The sequence below is a fragment of the Diceros bicornis genome, chromosome 29, assembly GCF_020826845.1.
Source record: "Diceros bicornis minor isolate mBicDic1 chromosome 29, mDicBic1.mat.cur, whole genome shotgun sequence".
In the NCBI taxonomy this organism is placed as follows: domain Eukaryota; kingdom Metazoa; phylum Chordata; class Mammalia; order Perissodactyla; family Rhinocerotidae; genus Diceros; species Diceros bicornis.
Genome location: NC_080768.1, coordinates 28,165,485 through 28,188,146, shown reverse-complemented (window position 1 = coordinate 28,188,146; position 22,662 = coordinate 28,165,485). Strand labels below are relative to the sequence as shown.

Below are 22,662 nucleotides of genomic sequence, written 5' to 3'. Positions count from 1 at the left end.
TCCATACTCCTTTATCAGTTTGCTTATTTCATAAATGCTTATCTGAGATGATGAAAGTAGTGTGCTGGTAAGATGTGTTCTGTGATGAAGTAAAAAACCTGAAATGGTTTCCTCCTGTTCACAGAACAAAACCTTTCACTTGGTATCTATAGGTCTCCTACATTTGGCACAATATCCCTGTCCAGTGTTGTCATCTTCTGTTTCCTTCTATGCACCTCTTCAGCCTCACCAGATCACGAGCTCTTCTGTGATCCCTTCCTTCCGACACCTTCACAATTTTGATCTTCGTGTCAGCCAGCCCTTCAATCTGTAGATCATTTTGCACACTCTCTCTGCTTACTGAAATCTGTCTCATTTTCAGCTACTAGGTCACCAGACCTCCAGGTCTTTTCCCATTCTCTCCATAACCACCAACTTCATCATTTGCACACAGCATCATCTATACTTCCCATTGAGCACTTTCTCTGCCTTCTATTGCGGTCATTTACAGGCCTCTTTCTCCTACTGAAGTGTAAACACCTCAAGAGCAGAACTGTACCTTACTCAGCTTTTTCTCTCTCACCTCCCCTCAAATGTTTGCTAAACTCAAGTGAGAGAACTGGAACTGGGACTTACCATTATGTCCTCTACAGAGCTGTTAATGTTTCACCAGCTCCATCTCCTTGACCTCCGGAGAGATAACTAACTGAAAGACAGTAAGACACTCCTCTGCCCTCAGCCACTAATTAGATTATTTTGTTCAAGTAGAGACGCTTCTTCTCGTTCCAGCACCATCATTCCTCAGGATAGCTAAGATCCTAGTGGCTACACACATTGTGAAATGGAAAGGAGGATGATAAAGAAAGGACTTGCATTTGTACTGACTACGTTACACCTCAAGACTGAGATTTCTCGCTTCTTTTACTCTCCAAGCAACTACCACTTCTGCCAGGCTTCTCCCTCAAGGAAAAGAGGCTTGGTTACATGGTATTCCATTGTTATAGATCAGCTAAATACTTACTGATATGCAAAAATGAGGCTTACAGCTGAAAATGAAAGCAGATATCACAGCAGTATATAATATATAATCCCATTCACACGAATACCAATATGTGTACAGCTATTCTTCACAAATGTTAAAACGCTTATCTCTGGGTGGGTGAGATAATTTTCTGAATTCAATTTTTAAAATATACATATATTATGTTAAATAAAAATAACAGTTATATTATAAAAACCAATGAGCATGAGGAAAACTATACAAGAACATTTTAAAAACTGTTAAAATGCCTTAAACCTTTGTATTTTAAAAAATATTTTATTTGTAAAATCATATGTTAAAAAATACAAAGAAAATATAATAGAATTTTTTTCTTTTTTTTTTGTGAGGAAGATCAGCCCTGAGCTAACATCCATGCTAATCCTTCTCTTTTTGCTGAGGAAGACTGGCCCTGAGCTAACATCTATTGCCGATCCTCCTCCCCCCGCCCAAAGCCCCAGTAGATAGTTGTACATCATAGTTGCACATCCTTCTAGTTGCTGTATGTGGGACGTGGCCTCAGCATGGCCAGAGAAGCAGTGCGTCGGTGCGCGCCCGGATCCAAACCCGGGCCGCCAGTAGCGGAGCGCACGCACTTAACCGCTAAGCCACGGGGCCAGCCCTAGAATTTAATAACATATGTCTTTAAGTTTAGTAACTTAAATACATAAACTTCCCCCCTTTTCCAACTTCTCCAAAGTTTCTTGAAATGAGCTTGTATTACATTTGGTAATGGTGGTGTGGTGGCGTGGTGGGGTAGAATTAAGCATTTCTGAAAGGTACTCAGTGCAGAGCCACTCACCCAAGGAGGTTCTCTGAGAATGAAAGGGTGGGCATCCAGCTCTTCAAACCACCACTTATGCAGTTATTCTTGGGCTGGTCTCGAGGGAGTGAGGGGCAGAAGTAGAAGACTCTCTTCAAAGCTGAGGCTGGCGTACAAGCCTGCAAGGTCCCAGGCACTGAAGGGCCACTGTTTCCCTCCAGTTGAGCTCAGAATGGCTTCAGCTGCTGCAGCCAAACTTAATCACCTGCCCCAGATCTACAGTAGCCATCCGGTAACTGCAGATCTCCATGCTTACTCTATCCAACCAGACACAAACGTTAACTTGAAATGTTTAAGACCAGTGGTTTTTAAACTCTGGATTCAATATCCCTCTACACTAGTGAAAATTATTGAAGACCCAAAAGAACTTTTGTTTATGTGGGTTATATCAATTGATATTTACCATATTAAAAATTAAAACTTAAAAAGTTTTTAAAATATTTTTTAATTCATTAAAAAAAACCAAACCGATTACATATTAAAATAAATAGGACACGTTTTGTGAAAAGCAACTACATATTCCAGAACACGGACAAACTTCGTTTCACGCTTTTGCAAACCTCTTTAGTATCTGGTTTAAGAAAATACAATTAGATTCTCATATCTGCTTCAAATTCAATCTACTGCAATGTATTCTACTGGTTGTAGCATATGAAAAAAAAATATGGCCTCACAGAGATACGTAGCTTGTGAAGGAAGGAGTATTTTATTATCTTTTACTGGTAATTGTGGATATTCCTTTTTAATATTACACCCAAAGATTTGCTGCATCGTGGAATCAGAAACCATCAATGAGGTTTTCGTACTGTTACATTAAATTCCATTTTATATTTTAGATGGATCCTTTACCCATGCATAATTTTATAACATGATGCATTGGTCATTTGGGAAATACTGGTTCACTGAATTATGCTGATCTTCCAAATGCTAACTCATTTCATTATTCAATAAAAACAATTCATTAATATCACCACCAACCTCATCAGAAGAGTCCTTAAGTGTTGGCAAGCTGTCCAACTCATGGTGGTGGACATAAGTTTTCAAAAACTCTTAATTTGTGCTTTAGAGCTCAAATTTTATTATTGCAACAAATACTGTGTTGTTTTTCTTGAAATGACAAGCTCATTTCATTAATTTTCGAGAAAAAGTCTGCCAAATATCCAAGTCTGAACAACCATAGTTTGTCTATCAGTTATTCTCTCAAGTAAAAAATGGCATTCATGAAGAAAGCAGCTAGTTCAGCTCACAACTTAACCGCAGAAGAGCTTTATGCATACTCCTCATTTTGTCAAAAAAGAATCAGAAAATGACTTGTAATCAAGAGTTGAGATTGACTAAAATTATTCACTTTTACTTCTTCATCAAGGACATTCTTAGGTGAAACTGTTTTTTTTTTAAACAGAGTGTGAGGCAGTGGAGAATACAATGATTGTACAGTTCGGGGCCGCTGTCTTGACATGCACTAAGGTGCCAGTAGTGGTGCCCACCACTGCACAGCGAGAAAAACAAACTATTCTCATGAAAATAGTTTAGACCTTGTGGACTCCCTGAAAAGGTCTTGGAGAACAACCAGGGACTGGCGGACAAATACTTCAAAAATTACTGTACAAGAAAAAGCACCTCTTTATTTGAGGATTACAAGTGTGTGAAAAGGCAGAGAGAAGAAACAGGGAGCCGGCATCAAACTTTAAAAAAGTAAAAAATGCCTTCCTTTTAATGAGCAGGTGAGGAGAGTACCCGGCCTTAAAAGGATTAAGTCTAGGGTAGCTGTTTCTTCTGGATTGTGCCAGTAAATTAATTTCTTTATTTTTGCATTTCTCTGCAGAGGTAATGAATAATTTGAGTTTACAAAACACTAAAGCTGGGGCAGTTATTTGCATTACAAAAGAATTCTGTGATTTCCAAGGAGATTTGACTTCCTGAGTTCTTAAGGCATTTGTTTATAGCTGATCAATGACTAGATAAACAAGAAACAGAAATTCAAAGCAAAATGTTAATAGCCATTGCTAATCAAAGATAGGCTAGTCATTAAATCATAATGTAAATAAACTGGATCAGATTAGCTGATCTACATGGTGCTGCAGTAACTTGCCTCCCACACAAAACAAGATACATCTAATATGGAAACCATTCTCAGCAAATCCATTCCCTTATATTATTTTAATATTATTGTTAAATTTAATTAAAAATTATTAAAATTATACACATTAAGCAAAAACTAGGAATGTGTGCAGGTTTCAAGAGAAGACAGAGGCAGAGGTGGGCTGTAAATATTGGTGTGGCTCAATAAATATTACACCATTCTCTTTAAAAGGAAAACAACGTTTTTGCTTTGTTAGAGTGAAACACATGGAAATAAACATTAGTTTAGGTCTCTGGTTTCTAAGGGTATTTTGCTGTCCTTATTGACTGCCATTTTGTTTCATGTTTTTACTTTGCAGAATGCCCAGGGGCCTAGGCAGCCGGTGCCCTTTATACATATCTGGAGTGCCAAATACGTGTCCTGACTTGACAATGGGCCTTTCTCTGTGATGTGGCAATCAGGCCCACAAACGCCTGGTGGTGTTAGGGGGTGAGGGTGTTCAGAGAATGCTCAGTGGCTTACTCAATCATTATAAAGTCTCAGTACACAGAATGGAAATTGTTGGCATGTTTCTGTGAACCTCTCTTCTGGTAGCTTCAAACTGGTCCACAACCAAGGACAGAATCCCTAGACAGTCCCCACTGCGGAGCTGCCTCAGAGAGAACGGGCACACGAGTCAAGTGTCCTGTGAGCTCAGCTTCCCATACTTGGACGTCCTCATCTCCTTTGCCCTCAGCAGCCAGCTGCCTCCTGTCTCCTCCCCGTGTCCTGGGCCTCTTTCCTTTACTGCTTCCCAACGACTCCCCATTACCACCTTCCTCCAGAACTTCCTTTTCATACCTGGGCTCCCCTCCCATCAAAACCCTTACCAGCAAGGACTGGGGTAAAAAAACAGGTGAAATAATGATTTGTGTTCTCATCACCACCAATTCCTCTTCCCCAAACTTAGTGGAAGAGGAGAGGGGGGGCAGTGGCCTTCCTTCCTAAATGTACCACCTCACCAAGGTACTTCCCAGTGGCCATTCCAAGTCATATTGAGAAGAAAATTCAGGCAACTGCCTTCTTTACCACCATCCAATTTCCTCCTCTACGTAAAAGAGATTTTATGGTTTTCTGCTCCTTTTCCTTCTCCCCCAACACAGCTTCCTAGAGTTTACGGAAGGAGGGAGTCTTCCTTCAAGTGTGAGACTGCCCTGCTCAACAGTCTCCATTCTCTCCCCACCTGTTAATTTAGAAGAAACTCCTCAGCCTGGCATTGAAGGCCCTCACCACAACCCCCATACCTTTCACATAAAGAGCCTTTAAAAATAACGCTCTGGGCCGACCCCGTGGCTTAGCGGTTAAGCGCGCGCGCTCTGCTACTGGTGGCCCAGGTTCGGATCCCGGGTGCGCACCGATGCACCGCTTCTCCGGCCATGCTGAGGCCGCGTCCCACATACAGCAACTAGAAGAATGTGCAACTATGACATACAACTATCTACTGGGGCTTTGGGGGGAAAAAAAAGGACGAGGATTGGCAATAGATGTTAGCTCAGGGCCAGTCTTCCTCAGCAAAAAGAGGAGGATTAGCATGGATGTTAGCTCAGGGTTGATCCTCCTCACAAAAACAAAACAAAACAACAAAAAAAAAAACGCTCTGGGTATACAGTCCCGGATGGAAACATGTTCACAAGGTAAGTGAGAAATGATAAGGACGGTATGATAATATGTTGTAACCAAACTAAACCAAACAAAAACAACCTGACACACACTATATTTCTTTCTTTCTTTTTTTTTTGAGGAAGACCAGCCCTGAGCTAACATCCATTGCCAATCCTCCTCTCTGTGCTGAGGAAGATTGGCCCTGGGCTGACATCAGTGCCCATCTTCCTCCACTTTATATGGGATGCTGCCACAGCATGGCCTGACAAGCGGTGCATTGGTGTGCGCCCGGGATCCGAACCTGCGAACCCCGGGCCGCCGCAGGGGAGAGCGTGCTCTTAACCACTACACCACCGGGCTTGCCCTATTTATTTATTTATTTTTATTTATTTATTTATTTATTCCCCCAAAGCCCCAGTAGACAGTTGTATGTCATAGCCGCACATCCTTCTAGTTGCTGTATGTGGGAGGCGGCCTCAGCATGGCCAGAGAAGTGGTGCATCGGTGCGCGCCTGGGGATTCGAACCTGGGCCACCAGCAGCGGAGCGCGTGCACTTAACCGCTAAGCCAGGGGGCCGGCCCATGCCCCTATATTTCTTATACATATATGTATAAATGTATAGAAATGTATGTAGAGGGGCCGGCCCCGTGGCTTAGCGGTTAAGTGCGCGCGCTCTGCTGCTGGCAGACCGGGTTCGGATCCCGGGTGTGCACTGACACACTGCTTCTCCGGCCATGCTGAGGCCACGTCCCACATACAGCAACTAGAAGGATGTGCAACTATGACATACAACTATCTACTGGGGCTTTGGGGGGAAAAATAAATAAATAAAAATTATAAAAAAAAAAAAAAAAAAGAAATGTATGTAGAAAGATATACAACAGAACATTAAGTGATATTTCTCAAAATGCAGATGGGCCCAGATTGTGATCATGTGATCAACATATCTCTGTCTCTAGGGATGTTCCTTAAAATGGACTGAAACCTTTTATCTCCCCAAATATCAGACCCAATATCCAGTTAGATAATCCCTCACATTTCTGTGTTAGTTTTACTTTCAAAAACCCGCAGGAGTAGGTCTCTCAATCTCATCCTTTACATAAGGAGCAGGCAAGGTTTTCCGCTGATCTGTTCAATCTCTTTGAAAATTAAAGTGAAAAATTTCCTGCAGATTGCTCATCAGCCTTTTGGGACTTTACAAAGAGGGACCACCTATGGAGCACACCATCTACTTCACCATAAACTGGTGAGTATTTTGCTTTCATATCACCACTGTTTCAAGGAGTGTGCAGGTGAGGTCTTAGGATCCCAAACAATGTGAAACAGGGCTGTATTACTGCGCCTTTCCACCCATGCTCATTTCCATTTCCATTTGAATGACTTGAAACACCTCCTAAGTGAACTGTTTGCACGTCCTCCAAGGATAACGCAAAGAAGTTAAATATCTTCATCTTTGCTGATGATGTCATTATTTATTCAACTAAAATACTTAAACTGTAGAAAGTGGTCACTCATTTCCAGAAATGACGACTCAGAATGAAGTACACCCTAAATAAAAACCATCCAGTGCAATTTGGTCAATATTTAAGAATACATTTTATAGTTAATGAGTCCTGGCCATCAAATTCTGATGCTTTAGAGGGGCCGGCCCTGTGGCATAGTGGTTAAGTTCTGCGTGCTCCACTTCAGCAGCCCGGGTTCACAGGTTCAGATCCCGGGTGCAGACCTACACCACTCATCAGGTATGCTGTGGCAGTGACCCACATACAAAATAGAGGAAGACTGGCAAAGATGTTACCTCAAGGCTAATCTTCCTCAAGCAAAAAGAGGAAGATCGGCAACAGATGTTAGCTCAGGGGGAATCTTCCTCAGCAAAAAAAAAAATCTGACACTTTAGAGTTATACTGAAGCCTAATTTTCACTAAATAGTGACCTGCCCTGAAATCTTGTCCTAATAATCTGATGCAGGCCTCTGGGGTCTTTAATAAGATCATCTTCAAAGGCTCAAGTGAGTCTGAAGCACCTCCTAAGGAATACCTTAAAAACAGCTATAGCCAAAGGCACCTGTGAACTGTAAGTTAGGCAGTGTGGTGCAGTGAGACCAGGAACGAGTTCTAGAGCCAATAAGGCCTAAAAAGAGCTGTGTGACTTTGGGGAAGTTACTCAGATGCTCAGTGTTTCAGTCTTCTTAGCTGGAAAAGAAGTATTTTACACACAGTTCTTAAGGCTATAGAGTAGTTGTTCAATAAATACTTGTTTCCTTTCTTCCCATCCATTTAATAAAAGCTTATGTATCATTCACTCAGCCACCTGAATTCCAGCACTCAGGAGCTGGCTGGGCTCACTTGAGACATCAGATAGTTAAGAGAGACAACCCAATAGACTGTCTATCAACACTCTTCTTGCTCTAATTCTAGCAAGGTATCTGTGCCACCTGAATCCATAGTGCCCTAAAGACACTGGTGAAGGGCTGTGAGAGCTCACGTTATTTTTGGCGCTATTAGGCCATTTAATCTCACTGGACATCAGAGCTTTTTCTTAAGGATAAAGAGCTGGGGCCAGCCTGGTGGTGTAGTGGGTAAGTTCACATGCTCTGCTTTAGCGTTCAGCGTCCCAGGGTTCACAGGTTTGGATCCTGGGCGCTGACCGACACACCGCTTGTCAAGCTATGCTGTGGCAGCGTCCTATATGAAGCGGAGGAAAATGGGCACGGATGTTAGCCCAGGGCCAGTCTTTCTCGGCAAAAAAGAGGAGGACTGGCAATGGATGTCAGCTCAGGCTAATGTTCCTCAAAAAAAAAAAAAAAAAAAATTAAAGGATAAAGAGCTAAGTTAAATGATTTTGAAATTCAAAAATCAGATATAGATTCGCTTTCATTATATGCATACTAAAAGGTGTGGAAGGAAATACAACAAAATGTTAATGGTGGTTGTCTCTGGGTGGTAGAATTTCATGACTTTTATTTTCTTCCTTATATTTTCCTGGACTGCCTGAAATTTTTTTCCCTCTGAGAAGCATGTAAAATTTTTATCATCAGAAAAAACTGAAGCTATTTGCCTTACGAAATATAAAACACAAAAATCCAAGAAGCTGCTTTGCAGAGTAAAAAAGCCCTGCCCTCATGCAACTTTGTCTTTCCCTTGCCTCCCTCTGCCCAGCTTGATTAGGGCTTCCTCAGACCCAGTCGCTGTCTTTCTAAACAACCTCCCTTGAGGAGAGCAGGTGTGGGATACACAGCAACGGGTACCGGCGGCACTCAGCACATTTTCAGAGCAGGGGTGGGGACTGAACAGATACCCTCAGTCTTTCAAACAGTATAAGCTACGCATGCTGCCCTGGAAAAGGCAGGCACCTTGGTTCTGTTCCATGGGCACAGGGAGCTTCAGACCAGACCCCGGATGGCCCCTATCCCACAGAGGTGAAGGTTAAGAGATTTTGTATTTGCTGAGTGCTGTCCCCGGGAGGGTACCTGCTAGGCACTTTAAAGGTTTTCCTGAACTTCCACAGGATCTCTACAGACACGAGACAGAAAACTCACTTCCAGATAGCTGGGGTCAGTATTGGATAAATGGGAAATTCCAGTGGTGTGGCAGGAAAACAAGGAAGTGGTCTGATTATTCACCAAAGGGTTATGTGCTTAGCAGGTATCCACTTAATAGAGCCTGCTTGTGCTTTTTTGGAGAGATGGGAAGAAGCAAGGGCAGGGGAGAAGAGTGTGTGAGCAGGGAGATTCCTTGCTCTGCTGGTGATTCTCAAAGCTGACTGTGCATCAGAATCACCCAAAGAGCTTTTAAAAATACAGAGCATAAGTCCCAGACCAGAGCCATAGAATCAGAATCCCTGGGAATGGACTACAGTATTCTGAAAATCTGCCAAGTTCTGGAGCCTTCTGATATTTGCTCCATAAAATCTGAAGTTAGAGGGTCTGTCTAATCTGAGTAAAGACTATTAAGTCTTGGCCGCCTCCAGCTTTACAGGCACTATTATACTATGGTATGCTGCAAACAGTGTAAACAGATCAAGAGCATTTATTCAATTAAATTCCACATGTATTATGACAAAACTTACCAAATTAGACACTTTAAATATGTGCATTTTATCATATTCCAATCATACCTCAATAACACTGTAAATTTTAAAAGTTCCAAATGAAAAAGAATAAAATAAAATCTGTGGCATCTTAAAAAAAATTCTACATGTATTTCTAGGTGCTAGATGCTGAGTAAACAAAGGCAGAAAAACTATAGGTCTCACAACTGTGATGGACAAAAGCACATACACATATACTTTTTTTTTTTTTTTTTGCCGAGGAAGATTGGCCCTGAGCTAACATCCCTGCCTATCTTCTGCTATTTTGTATGTGGGATGCTGCCACAGTATGGCTTCATGAGTGTGTGTAGGTCCACCCCCAGGATCCGAACCTGTGAACCCCCAGGACTCTGAAGCAGAGTGTGCGAACTTAACCACTATGCCACTGGGCCAGCCCCCAACATACACATTCTTACACACACATACTAAAGTCACTGAGTGCTCACTTATGTGGCCCTCTTCTAACTTTTACAAACATCAATTAATTTAATCCTCACAACCCTATGAGTAGATACAATTGTTACTGCCATTTTATACATGAGAAAACTGAGACACAGAGAGGTTAAGTAACTAGACCAAAGTTACAAAACTAGTAAGTGACAGGCCAGAATTTAAATCCAGGCTCTATCACTTGATGTATTTAGTTTGCTGGGGCTGCCATAACAAAATACCACAGACTGAGTGGCTTAAACAATAGAAACGAATTTTCTCACAGTTCTAGAGGCTAGAAGCCCAAGATCAAGGTGTTGGCAGGTTTGGCTTCTCCTGAGGCCTCTGTCCTTGTCTTGCAGTGCCTTCTCGCTGTGTCCTCACATGGCCTTTCCTCTGTGTGAGCACATCCCTGGTGTCTCCCTCTTCTTAGGACCCACCCTAACAGCCTCATTTTAATTTTCTTAATCAGCTCTTTAAAGACCTTATCTCCAAATATGCTTACATTTGGAGGCACTGGGGGTTTGGACTTCGACATATGAGTTTTAGGGGGACACAATTCAACCCGTAACACCTGATGACTGTGTAACCTCAAGAAAGTTACTAGACCTTTCTAGGCCTCGGTTTCAACTATAAAATAGTGTTATTGAGAATCAAATGAGATAATTCATGTAAAATGCTTAACAGAGTGTCTGGCACATTCTATCACCTTTTTACAAATGAGGAAAACAAAACTCAGAGAGATGGTGACTTGCCCTGTTTTCATCTCTAAAGTGGAGTTCTTACACTACAGAACACTACTTTCCTGTACAACCAAATGCATAATCTAGGAGAATTTTATATAATTTATAAATTTTCTACATCTCTCACTTCCTGCTTTCTCATAGTATTTTTCTTACTTCATCACATACAAGACAGTGAGAGAAGGAGAAGCTCAAATTAATAAAAACTTAGGGAAGTATACTACTTTTCTGAGACCATATGTGAATTTCATTTCTTTCTCCTAATTTGCAAAGACAATTGGCTATAGTCACACAGTGATGACACCTCAGATCAATAGCTACTTTTAACTACTAAGAAAGGAGAGCAACTCAATGCTTTTTTAAAAAATTAAGATTGTACTTTACATTCGCCTAGTACTCTACACATATTACACCCATTTAATCTTCAATACAATCTTATGATATTGTTTTATTTAGCCCTCATAACAATCACGTGAAGAAGGCATTATTCCAATTTTACAGCTGAGGGAACAGGAGCACAGCAAGGTTAAATGTTTTTCTTTAAGGTCACAAAGCTTGACAGTAACTGGCAGAACCAGAACTCTCATTGACATCTTTAAGTCCAAGGCCAAAGGTTCACCAGTCCAGACCACCGTCTACCTTGGCAAGTTGCAATACTTGGTTTTCTCATTCTTCATGCTTGACACAGACAGAGCAGGTGCTCAGCAAATAAGGCAGTCTGATTTGGGACAATCTAGACTAGGCTGCAAGGAATCTCTTTTACATTCTTTATACGGGCCACGTTTCCTGACAGCTTGACCACCATCAAGCCCTTGGACTAACAGCTCTTTTAGGACAGCAACCACAGACTCTTTCTTCCCCAGTGTCTAGCACACTGGGTGCTCATTTAAGTTCAACAGATATTTGAGAAATGAGAGTTCAAGTAACTATTTGTTGTATAATGGAATCATAGCACATTCTTCCTTTAGTGATGGCAATGGGTACATTTCAGCCACCACCATATAACAACATCAATAACAAGAAGCATTTACAGAAATCCTCTCTCATGGCCCACAATAGAGAAGCCTACAGGGCTTTTCCAATCCCAAAAATCGGTGATTTCATAGCAGTCTACTCCTGACAAGTGTTGAACTGATCGCCTCAAGTATCAATTATGGGCACAACGCAATTGGATTTTCCAGTACAGAACCACCACAGTGTTCTTAGTCCGCAGTGTGCTTCCAGGAAAGCAACAACTCTGCGCTTGTGACAGGGAAGTTCACAATTCCCAGAGGAAAGTGTAATGGATGATAAGGTCGATCTGAGCCACAGTGGAACTGCTGTTTGTCAAGGCCTCTGTGTCATAAAAGGGAGTTATATTAAGAGAAATCATGCTAACTTATATTTCCTCAAGAATACAATGCTGTCTGGATTTTTAACTTCAAATTTGTTTTGTCATGAGCAGCCAGGTAAATTTTGACCCTGCCATGGAAACTATGTGGCCACTTCTGAGCTGTTCTACACACAGGGAAGGGAGCGGGGCAGAGCTGGCCAGTGCAGTGTTCTAAACTCTCCTGTAACTTCAGAGACTTGTGGACGTCCAGTCTGTTCATCTCTGTTGCTTTTGTGTATCCTGTTGCTAACTGGCGATCACCTCCCTGGCTACCTATTTCACAGAGCTTTTGTAGTAGATTTAAAACAAAATTTGAGCTCTCAGAAAGAAAGGCATTCAATAAAGAATTGAAAGGATAAAGTATCGCCAGTATTACACTTCCTGTCTAAATTAATCTTTTCAAAGTGCTCTGAGATCTGAGGCATGCAAATTCACTAGAAAAGTAACGAGTTACTCTAGGCTATCTTTTCTAAATCAAGGTAACCTACCAACACTCTTTTTTTTTTTCTGAGGGAAATTAGCCCTGAGCTAATATCCAATGCCAATCCTCCTCTTTCTGCTCAGGAAGATTGACCCTGGGCTAACATATGTGCCTATCTTCCTCTATTTTATATGGGACGCCACCACAGCATGGTTTGACAAGCGGGGCGTCGGTGCACCCATGGGATCCAAACCTGCGAACCCTGGGCCGCCAATGCAGAATGCATGAACTTAACGCTACCCACCGGGCCGGCCCCCCAATATTCTTTTCTGATGCCTTAATCAAGAGAGAAGAAATTTCAGAGAGAAATGTAGAGGCATACAAATGGAGTAATTCTGCAAATAGCCAAATTAAAATATTAATTTACCCACTCATCATCACTGTAATAATTATTTATTAAATATATGCAATATATAAGGCACCGAGCTAGATGCTGTAAGGATATGGAGTTATGTAAGAGATGTTCACATATCCTCCTGGAGTGCAACTGTACCATAAGATGAAACTTTTGTTTAGATTTCCTCCCCAAATAAACAAAAGGTTCAAGTTTCCCTAGGACATGGAAGAACAAAATAATTTTTTTCTCTATTATGACTTTCTGGCTTCACAGAAAAAGTTTAGAACACACTGGGGGAGAAACTTGTCTTTTATCTATTAGTTTCCACTGACAAGCAGCAGCTTTCTCAAGAGTGACTGAGCTGCAGAACGACTGTAACTTCCATAACAGCCTGATTAAATCTGACATGCACATGACATGGGGGGAGAAAGGAACCCATGTGCCCTTCAATTGCAATAAGAAAAGTTGAAACGTATTGTCAGGGAAAGCAGGAAGATCAAGATCATGTGGTTTGGAAAGAAGATCAAGAACGATAGGACAGAAATATTCCAAATAACAGCAAGTCACTTGGGATTCCTTGAATGCCCTGCCATATTAAATCACATATGGCTATGCAATGAAAGGAAAAGTTAAGGCCTATCTCACGCCTCACTTCTGCTACTGAGTGACCTTGAGAAAGAAAATTAAGACAACCTTTTCAAGTTATTCAATCAAAGGCAGCAATTGTAGCCTGGACATTTAAGGGAATAAGCTCATTAGGTAGGGTAAAAGACTTGTTTAGCCATTAGTCAGGGTCCTTACCCAATTAATTTAAAACAGGAAGCCCCAAATTTCCTTAAAACTTTACTAGTATTAGTTTACTAGAACTGGTTGTTCCAATATATAAATTCTTTCTGTGTGTTTACTTCCTCCCTAGATTTATGGCTAAATTGTTCTCAAAAATAGAATGAACTTCTTAATATCTGCTTCTTTCACTTTTAATATTCTATTTTCCCTAAGCCACAGAACTGATGTTCTTCAACAAATGGAGTAAAGTGAATGCTGAGAACCAGCTCTCGTGTCCAAGGATAGGGGAACAAGGAAGGGTTTATATCCAAAGGCAAATATGACATACCCAAAACAAGTCAAGATCACATTAAGGAAATCTACAGCATATCAAACAAAATTTTGTACTTACGGTTCTCATCAAGCTGAACTATCTTTTGGGACAGCCAATCATGAACAAGATTGCTGTATTTGGAAATCAGACAGCATGAATAGACAGCCTCTTCACAGAAATGGAAAATGACACTCAGCCAGCTCTATGTCCCATGGTGTAATCTCACATGCAGCACATGAACAACTCTTATTCTTTTTTTTTTTTTCCAAAATGAAAAGTAGATCAACTTACATGGCTCTCTGGCAATGAACTGAGGTACAGTGTTGGGCAGAGGAGTACTGGGGTTTGGAGTCCCTACTAGTTTGTTCTTGGCCATCTTCGTGTTTGCCTTAGCAAACTCTAGTCGTAGTGTTTGCGGAATTTCAGGATCGAAGCGTATGCCCTTTGGAAATAAAGAATAAATGGAAGATGTTTTCATTTCCTTAGAGTCAAACAGGAATGGTGACAAAATAAACACAACAGTAAACCCTGGCCTATCAGAAAAAAAGGTCAGCTAAAGCTCTCCTTCTCACTACTTACACAGATTACACGAAAACCCATGAACACAAGTCCAGAAAGTCAGGTAGAGTTTGTTTACTTAAAGAATTTAGTTACATAGTTTTTCAACTCTTCCTTTTTTTCTTGGACAAAAAACGTTCAAGTTTTAAATATGAGGCAGCAAATTCCCAGCACAGTCAAAAACTTTAATTAATGGCTACCAATAAGAATGAAAGAATTAGTGTAAAGCCCTGTGCAATATTGGAAATCCTAAGAGGCCTGGGCTCTGACCAGTGCTCTGACACTGACTTAAAAACAATATAATTCTTCAATGCCTTAGTTTCATCACCTGTCATTAGAGGTGGAAAAATTCCCATCCCTTTCTAACTGGGGAGCTTTCATAACAGTGATACACGTACTCTGAGTTACTAAGAAGACAGGAAATAAACAGTTTTAAGATTTCAATATAACTAGTATTTAATTCCAGTTAGCTTATAAATTTACATAAAATATAGCATGTCTTGACATGGTAAAGTCCTGATTTTAATTATAGCTGGCTTATTAGCTACATGGATAGAGAGACAACAGGCCAAAGAGAGGTTAGTCATTTTAATTGCTCTGGACCCTATTACTGCAGTTCACCTAAAACAAAACATACTCCATAAAATAAATCACAATCACTATAAAATACAAGATTTAGGGCAATATCTAAGGTCTATTTTGAAACCCTTCCACCATTCAAGAATGCCTTCATTAATAAGCATAATGAATGATCTCATATCTATGTCCGATGCCACGGATTCTGGACCCCAACAATAGTATCAAAAAGATATCCCAGTATAGTACATAAATATGCATCTAAAACAGACTCAGGTCCCACACTTGTCTGTACGGTGTGTTCTGGAAAGGAAGTAGAGTTCTGAAAATGAGTATCCTAAAAACACGGGTATTCCATTTAGTGCACATGTGGGCCTGTGAGCCCCCAAGTCCCCCTTCTTCTTCTTAATTAGCTTGAACAAAAGTAAGAACAATTTCCACATGAAATTAGTAAGAATCTCTGACTCTGTAGACCAGGATGAACAACTCTGAACGTCACAGGCTCAGCTTCAAAGATGGGAGGAAGGGCCTGTGACTGGATGGTAATGGTAATAAGAGAAATAAGGGGAGTTCTGAAAACGGAAGGAAAGAGAGGTCCTCAGGGAGGTACAACAAAAGCCACAGAGCCCTGACCCACAGATGTCCTGGAGTGGCTGGAGTTTCTTGGTGAACCTGATTTATCCATTCTCTAGAAGAAACCAAGTAAAGGTGGCAAATGGGGATGGGTGGGAAGAAAAGGAATCCACTTGTGCAGCCCTCACCAACAACAAAAAGTGAAAAGGGGGTGCCAGTTATATGAAATGTAAAAAGAAATTCTTTCTTTAACTGGTCTCAGTTTTTGTTTTATTTTGCTTTAATTTGGGAAACCTCAGTATTATCTTGCCAAAAATGTATATATGGAAAAAGAACAAAGCAACATTCTTTTTTTTTTTTTTTCCCCCAAAGCCCCAGTAGATAGTTGTATGTCATAGCTGCACATTCTTCTAGTTGCTGTATGTGGGACGCGGCCTCAGCATGGCCAGAGAAGCGGTGCGTTGGTGCACGCCCGGGATCCGAACCCCGGCCGCCAGCAGCGGAGCCCGTGCACTTAACCGCTAAGCCACAGGGCCGGCCCCAAAGCAACATTCTAAAGCAGTGTTTGCTTCCATCAGCTTCCATTCGACTTAAGAGCATTTCACTCTATTAAAGCTAATACCACAACAGAATAAGTATTTCCAAATACAGACCTAAAGAGTTGTGGTCTTTGCTGAAAGACAAGTGCAGTCCCTGGAATGTCATCTAAAGGTACGCTGTGGAGTGACGTGTGTATTCAGCCACACATAGTAACAACTTGCCATCAATTTCAGGGTGTCCTCCCTGGCACTAAACCCCACCAACCTTCCCGTGAAGAAGCAACTTTCCTAAACCTGAGCCCACATCAACGTGAGCACCGAGGCCTAGGCTGTCGTAACACGAGAAGAGCACCCTGAGACCTGTCAGGAGTCTTCTGGAGTCTCCAGCCTCAGACAATGAGGCTGCATATCTGACTTCCACACCTCAGCTCCTTCACTGGTGTTCTCGAGTCCACCAAGGCTCCACACAACTCACTTTCCTCTTACACAACCTGGGCTGGTGGCTCATGTCCTAAAACATGCTGAACTGAGTCTCTCCCACTCCTCCTCACCCCGCTCCCTCCCCATGTGAGCTAAAATAACACCACCATCATGTTATGTTCCAAATCAAAGTTCCAGCTCCTTATTAAAAAAAAAAAAAAAAAAAAAACTCAGAAGTTAAAATGACCTAATTTGTTTGGCAGCTTATTCAGAGGCCGGAGGCTCAGAATACAAGCCACATTCTTCTAACATCTTGAGCAGCAACACCATATTTGGTAATCAATATCCTGCTCAGCTCAGTTTCTATCCAGAGGGATCAGCCAAGCCAAAAACATTTTAAATGTTAAAGGCTGATGAAGAGGAGGCAGAGGGGGGCAGGGTAGGGAGAGCATGGAAGTGAAGAGAGTGAAAAGAGCAAGATGAAAAAGAGGAAGATAGATAAGAAGGAGGAGACATGAAAAAAAAAAAATACCTTGTGCTTTTAATTAAAGCCTAATAAGATTATTCTCTGGCCAGAGTGACTTCACATTAAATGCTGTCAGGATAAGATTACTGCCAAGTTGAAGGGGGAATCTGTGCCTTTCAAAATCAACTTTTTCCTCTCTTGCCTATAATCCACCAAAACTCTTCTTATAATGAACAGAAACCTTTCTCTTACAATTGTAAATGGTATCTTATTTACACGGTGACCAGAAAGGACGTTTCTGGATATCGGTATGATACCAATTTGAGAATAAACAGTTACTCAGAAGCAACTCAATCTGACTGGCTACAGGGACAGCCAAAAGTCTCTTCAAGATGGCCTACAACATTCTGACCAAATCAACACAGGTTCACTACGATCTACAAAGGCTGAATTCCCTACCCAGGGCAAGACACTGCTGACAAATAATGGATCCTTAGTAGTCTAGTATACTTAAGAGTAAACCTGGGCAGTTTCAAATCCATATGCTTATGTGTGATAGACTGCACGTCTGTGTTCTCCCAAAATTCATATGTTGAAGCCCTAACCCCCAATGTAATGGTATTTGGAAGTGCGTCTTTGGGAGGTAATTAAGGTTTAGATGAGATTCTGAGGGTGGGGCCCTTACGATAGGATTAGTGCCCTTAGAAAAAGAGGAAGAGACATCAGAGATCTCTCTCCATGAGCACACACTAAGGAAAGGCCACATAGGCACAGAGGGAGAAGGCGTTGTCTGCAAACCAGGAAGAGGCTTCTCATCAGATACTAAATCTGCTGGCAACTTAATCTTGGATTTTCTAGCCTCCAGAACTGAGAGAATTAAATGTTTGTTGTTTAAGCCATCCAGTCTATGGTATTTCATTATGGCAGCCCAAGCTGACTAGGAAACCATGCTAATACAGTTTTCTTTCCTGGGCCATAGTTCCTAAAATACTCGATAGCGTTCTTTCTGAACCTTCTGCAGCTTCACCAAGTATATCTCCCCTTCTCCACCAGCCCCATCCCCAACCCCACCTTTCTCCTCACTGAAGGTGACTCAACCTACAGGACTAGTTTTATTCAACTGATATATGTGCCTGGTATTGTGATCACCATTAAGTCCTAATAATTTGATCATAAAAGCTACAGAGAGCAATTAGAGACTCCGAAGGAAAATTCAAACTCTGCATTTACATAATGTAATGCTCTAAACTCAAAGTCAGTTACCGCATTCAGGACTCTATTTAGGGAATTTTTAAAAATCTTTTCCCCCTTTCTCTTAAATATAAATAAAGCTTAAGAACTATTTGTAAATAAAGGTTAAAAAGAGAATTTTCTGAATTGTGGGCTTACACTCCCCAATGCAAATTTATGTTTCGTATTTAAAATTGAATTAAGATTCTAAGCAAGTTAGAGAGCTTAAAAATGCCACTTTATTGGGGCTGGCCGGGTGGTGCAAGCTGTTAAGTGCATGCACTCCGCTGCGGCGGCCTGGGGTTCGCCTGCTCGGATCCTGGGCGCGCACAGACACACCACTTGGCAAGCCATGCTGTGGCGGTGTCCCATATAAAGTGGAGGAAGATGGGCATGGATGTTAGCCCAGGGCCAGTCTTCCTCGGCGAAAAAAGAGGAAGATTGGCAGATGTTAGCACAGGGCTGATCTCCTCACACACACACACAAAAGTCACTTTATTGTTCTACAAACTATATGAAAGCCTGGAGACCTAAAAGGATAAGGAAAGAGCTAGAATAAAATAAAACACAAGGACATGGGCAAGGTGAAAGGAAATTACCAAATCCTGAAGGCCCAAGCCTCCAGGAATCCAGAAAGTCACTGTAAATGAACTGTGGCTCTTTCAGTGACTTTCTGGAAGACAAAATGGAGACTCCATTAATTAAATATGCCACAAAGCCCAGATCCTAAGTAGCTCTCCTATTTCTCTGGCTGCTGTGATTCTGGCTTCTTGTGCACACCGGCTGGTGTGGCAATGATTTACTGCCTGCAAATCACAGGTCTGGGCTCATACAAGGAGACTGGATTCTTCTGAACATAAAGGCACAAGATCACTCCAGCTCCTCAGAAGTGTGCTGGTATTGGATTAATGTTATCCCACATGAGTGGGGATAAATATTAGTTAGGAGTTTATTTACTGAAGAATGGAAAAAAAGAAAGAGGAGAGGGCTTCTAGAATGGTTAAAATATCCCCAGAGGCCTACTCTCATATGTAATGTGTAGTCCTTGATTGAACAAACCAGATATAAGACCTTTTGTGGGAAAATAGAGAAAGCTGAATGTAGAACAGGTATTAGGCAGTATTTGAGAACTGTCAATTTTATTATTTATTAGGTGTGAGAATGACATTATGGTAACATAGGAAAATGTCTTTAGTTTTTAGTATTGAAATACAAAGACTATATAATGACAAAAATGTCATGATATAACATCACTTATTTACTTTAAAATACTTAGGGAAAAAATGAAGCAAATGAGGCAAAATTTTAAGTTGGTAAATTGTGATGACAGGTTAACAGATATTCATTTCTACACTCTCTACCTTTTGATGTGCTTGAAGTTTCATAATAAAAACTAAAAAACAAAAATTTAACCAAGCATATAATCTTTGTTATGTGCTAGAGACACAAGAATCAATGAAATGAAGTCCTTGCCTTGAGCCCAGAGCTCACACTCTAGGGGGGAGCTGTCAGGTAAACTAATGGGGAGATAAACAGATAAACAGTGTTTAGGGCACCATGAGAAACACAGCCAAGGCAGAAAGTGACTGGCGAAGAGGGAAGGCATCAGAGAGGAGGTGATGGAAGAGCTGAAATTTACCAGATGGCAGTCCAGGAAAGGGCTCAGCAAAGCTGTGTGACAGGATGGAGGGGAAGAGAACGCATACGTGGGGAATGTGGGTAAATGACTGCAGAAGCAGGCCGGGGTAAGGTCACAGGGCTTTTTATGCCATGAGTGAGGACTCTGGAGTATGTGCATAGCTGAGCTGTTACAATCTTTTAACCTGGGGAAATAATATGATCAGATTTATTTAGCAGAACTGTGATCCTCAAGTATTAGTGTGCATCAGAATCATCTGGGGGACTTCCTAAACACAGAGTGCTAGTACCACCTCCAGAGTTTCTGATTCAGTAGGTCTGGGATGGGATCTGAGAATCTGCATTTCTAACAAGTTTCCAAGCTGATGCTGATAATGCTCGTGTAGGGACCACATTTGAGAATCACGGTAGTAGAGGATAACTCCAATGGTGCAAGGGCAGCTGAACTTAAAGGAGAGACCAGAACGGACCAGCCACAAAGCACTTGGGGCAGCCCTGGAAAGAGAAGTCAGTTGAGATGGCTGCTCTGCTGATCCTTCTTCTCTGGGAAGGGCACCCAGAGGCCAATGTCTGGGTTCTGTGCCCTTACTCCCTGAACAACAGCTGACTATTTAAGGGACACATGCTGCCCAAAGTGTCCAAACATGTTTTTTCTTCTGAGGATTTCAACCTTGAGTATAGAGATACAGAAAATGGAGGTGGTTGGAGCTAAGTCACCTTAATAGTCTCCCGAACTCCTGTCACTGAGGTCTTCAGAGCTGTCCTGATGCCTAATGGAGTCTTATTTATTTGGTACATCCTTAACACCTGTGAGCTACCAGCTATCCAGCATCCTTACAAACGGTTCTACCATTAAAGTCAGCCAGCTTATCAGTCCTTGACAACTAGTTTCAGAGACAATGGAAGCATTCATTTAGAGAAAAAAATGGTAAAGAATGAGGCAAAGCTATGTATATTTACTGAGAAAGATGTCCACGGCAATATTAGGTTAAAAAAAAGGATACTCAACAACATTTAGTAGTCTGGGAGGAAGGGAAGAGGAGACTCTGTACCAGTACTTGCATGTGAACACAGTCTACCTGTGTAAGTCCAGGAATGTTTATAATGTGACAACCAACTTGTTAACAGTGGTAACTTTGGTGGTGATGGGAGTGGGTGAGAAAGATTTCTATTCTGCATAATTTTGTATTGTTTGAATTCATTACAAATATGTATAATTTACAAAGTTATAATTTATAAAATCTGATACAGATTAAAAGAAAAGAAGAGGGAGAGAGCTGGAACAAAGGATCTCCTATGGAGTGCTAACAGAGCCAGAGCAGAACCAACAGTAGTAGACATTTTGGCACACAGCACTCAACCAGCCATGGTGGTGTTTTCTGTTTAGTTTTTAAAAAATACTTTATTTTGTATAAAAGTTTGCAAACATAGTAGAAAGAATTCCTGTATACCATGTGCCCAGATTTCCCACACACACTTTTTTCCCTTCCCTGAACTGTTTAATAAGTTGAAAGCATGATGCCCCTTTACCCTTTACAGTATGATTTCCTAAAAACAAGGACATCTCTGTTTTCCTGATCCAGGATCTAATCCAAAATCATACACAGAATTTAGTTGTCATCTCTTTAGTCTCTTGGAATATTTTCCTCAGTTCTTGTCTTTCATGACCTTGACATTTTTGAAGAGTACAGGCTATTTACTTTGTAGAATGTCCCTCAATTTGGGTTTATCTGATTTGCTTCTTGATTAGATTCAGGTTATGCATTTTTGGCAGGAATATCACAGAAGAGATGTGTGTCATTCTCAGTGCATCCGATCAGGAGGTACATGATATCATTTTTGTCCCATTACTAGTGATAATACCTTTGATCACTTGCCAAGTTTCTCCACTGAAAGGTTACTATTTTTTCCCCTTTTTAACTAATAAGCATCTCATAAGGAGATACTTTGAGACTATATAAATATTCTGTTTTTCACCAAACCTTCACCCACTAGTTTCAACATCTATTGATGATTCTTACCTGAAGCAATCATTTCTACTGTGGTTGCCAAAAGGTGATCTGCAATTCTCATCATTCCTTCTGTCTTTATTACTTTTCTACTCTAAGGAAAAGCCTACCCTTCTGCCTTGTTTTTTACTTATTCGTTAATTCATTCACTCATACACCAGTACTGATTCATAGCTTATTTTATTCTATGATTTATAATTTATTACTATCACTTGTCTTGGTGCTTAAATTGTCCCAGATTTGTATGTACACACACACACACACACTTTCACATCCATATCTATTTCTCTACATCTATTTAGATATATTAAAAACATAAATTTGTACTGACAGCTCCAATTCCAATCCAACACCACTGGGTTAATTCTAGCCTTCCCTTTCCATATTCATAACTCTTCTGAATCCTAGCTCTCATTATCCACTATACACTTACATATTTGCTCAGTAAAAGAATGCACAACAAGTAGTTTCAGAACTGCTAAATATCAACATAAAAAACAAATCTACTAACTACTGGCCAATATTTATTTACAGTTC

The 22,662-nt window shown here is 41.0% G+C and overlaps 1 protein-coding gene across 3 annotated transcripts in view; it reads right to left on the bottom strand.

Annotated features, from left to right (window-relative positions):
* RBPMS (RNA binding protein, mRNA processing factor) overlaps positions 1 to 22,662 on the bottom strand; it is a 175,580-nt gene that overhangs the window by 55,492 nt on the left and 97,426 nt on the right. For all 3 annotated transcript variants that reach the window (XM_058525148.1, XM_058525145.1, XM_058525146.1), the window contains exon 5: positions 14,408 to 14,558. In XM_058525148.1, the coding sequence (XP_058381131.1) occupies positions 14,408 to 14,558 (151 nt within the window). The remainder of the gene's footprint in view (positions 1 to 14,407; positions 14,559 to 22,662) is intronic.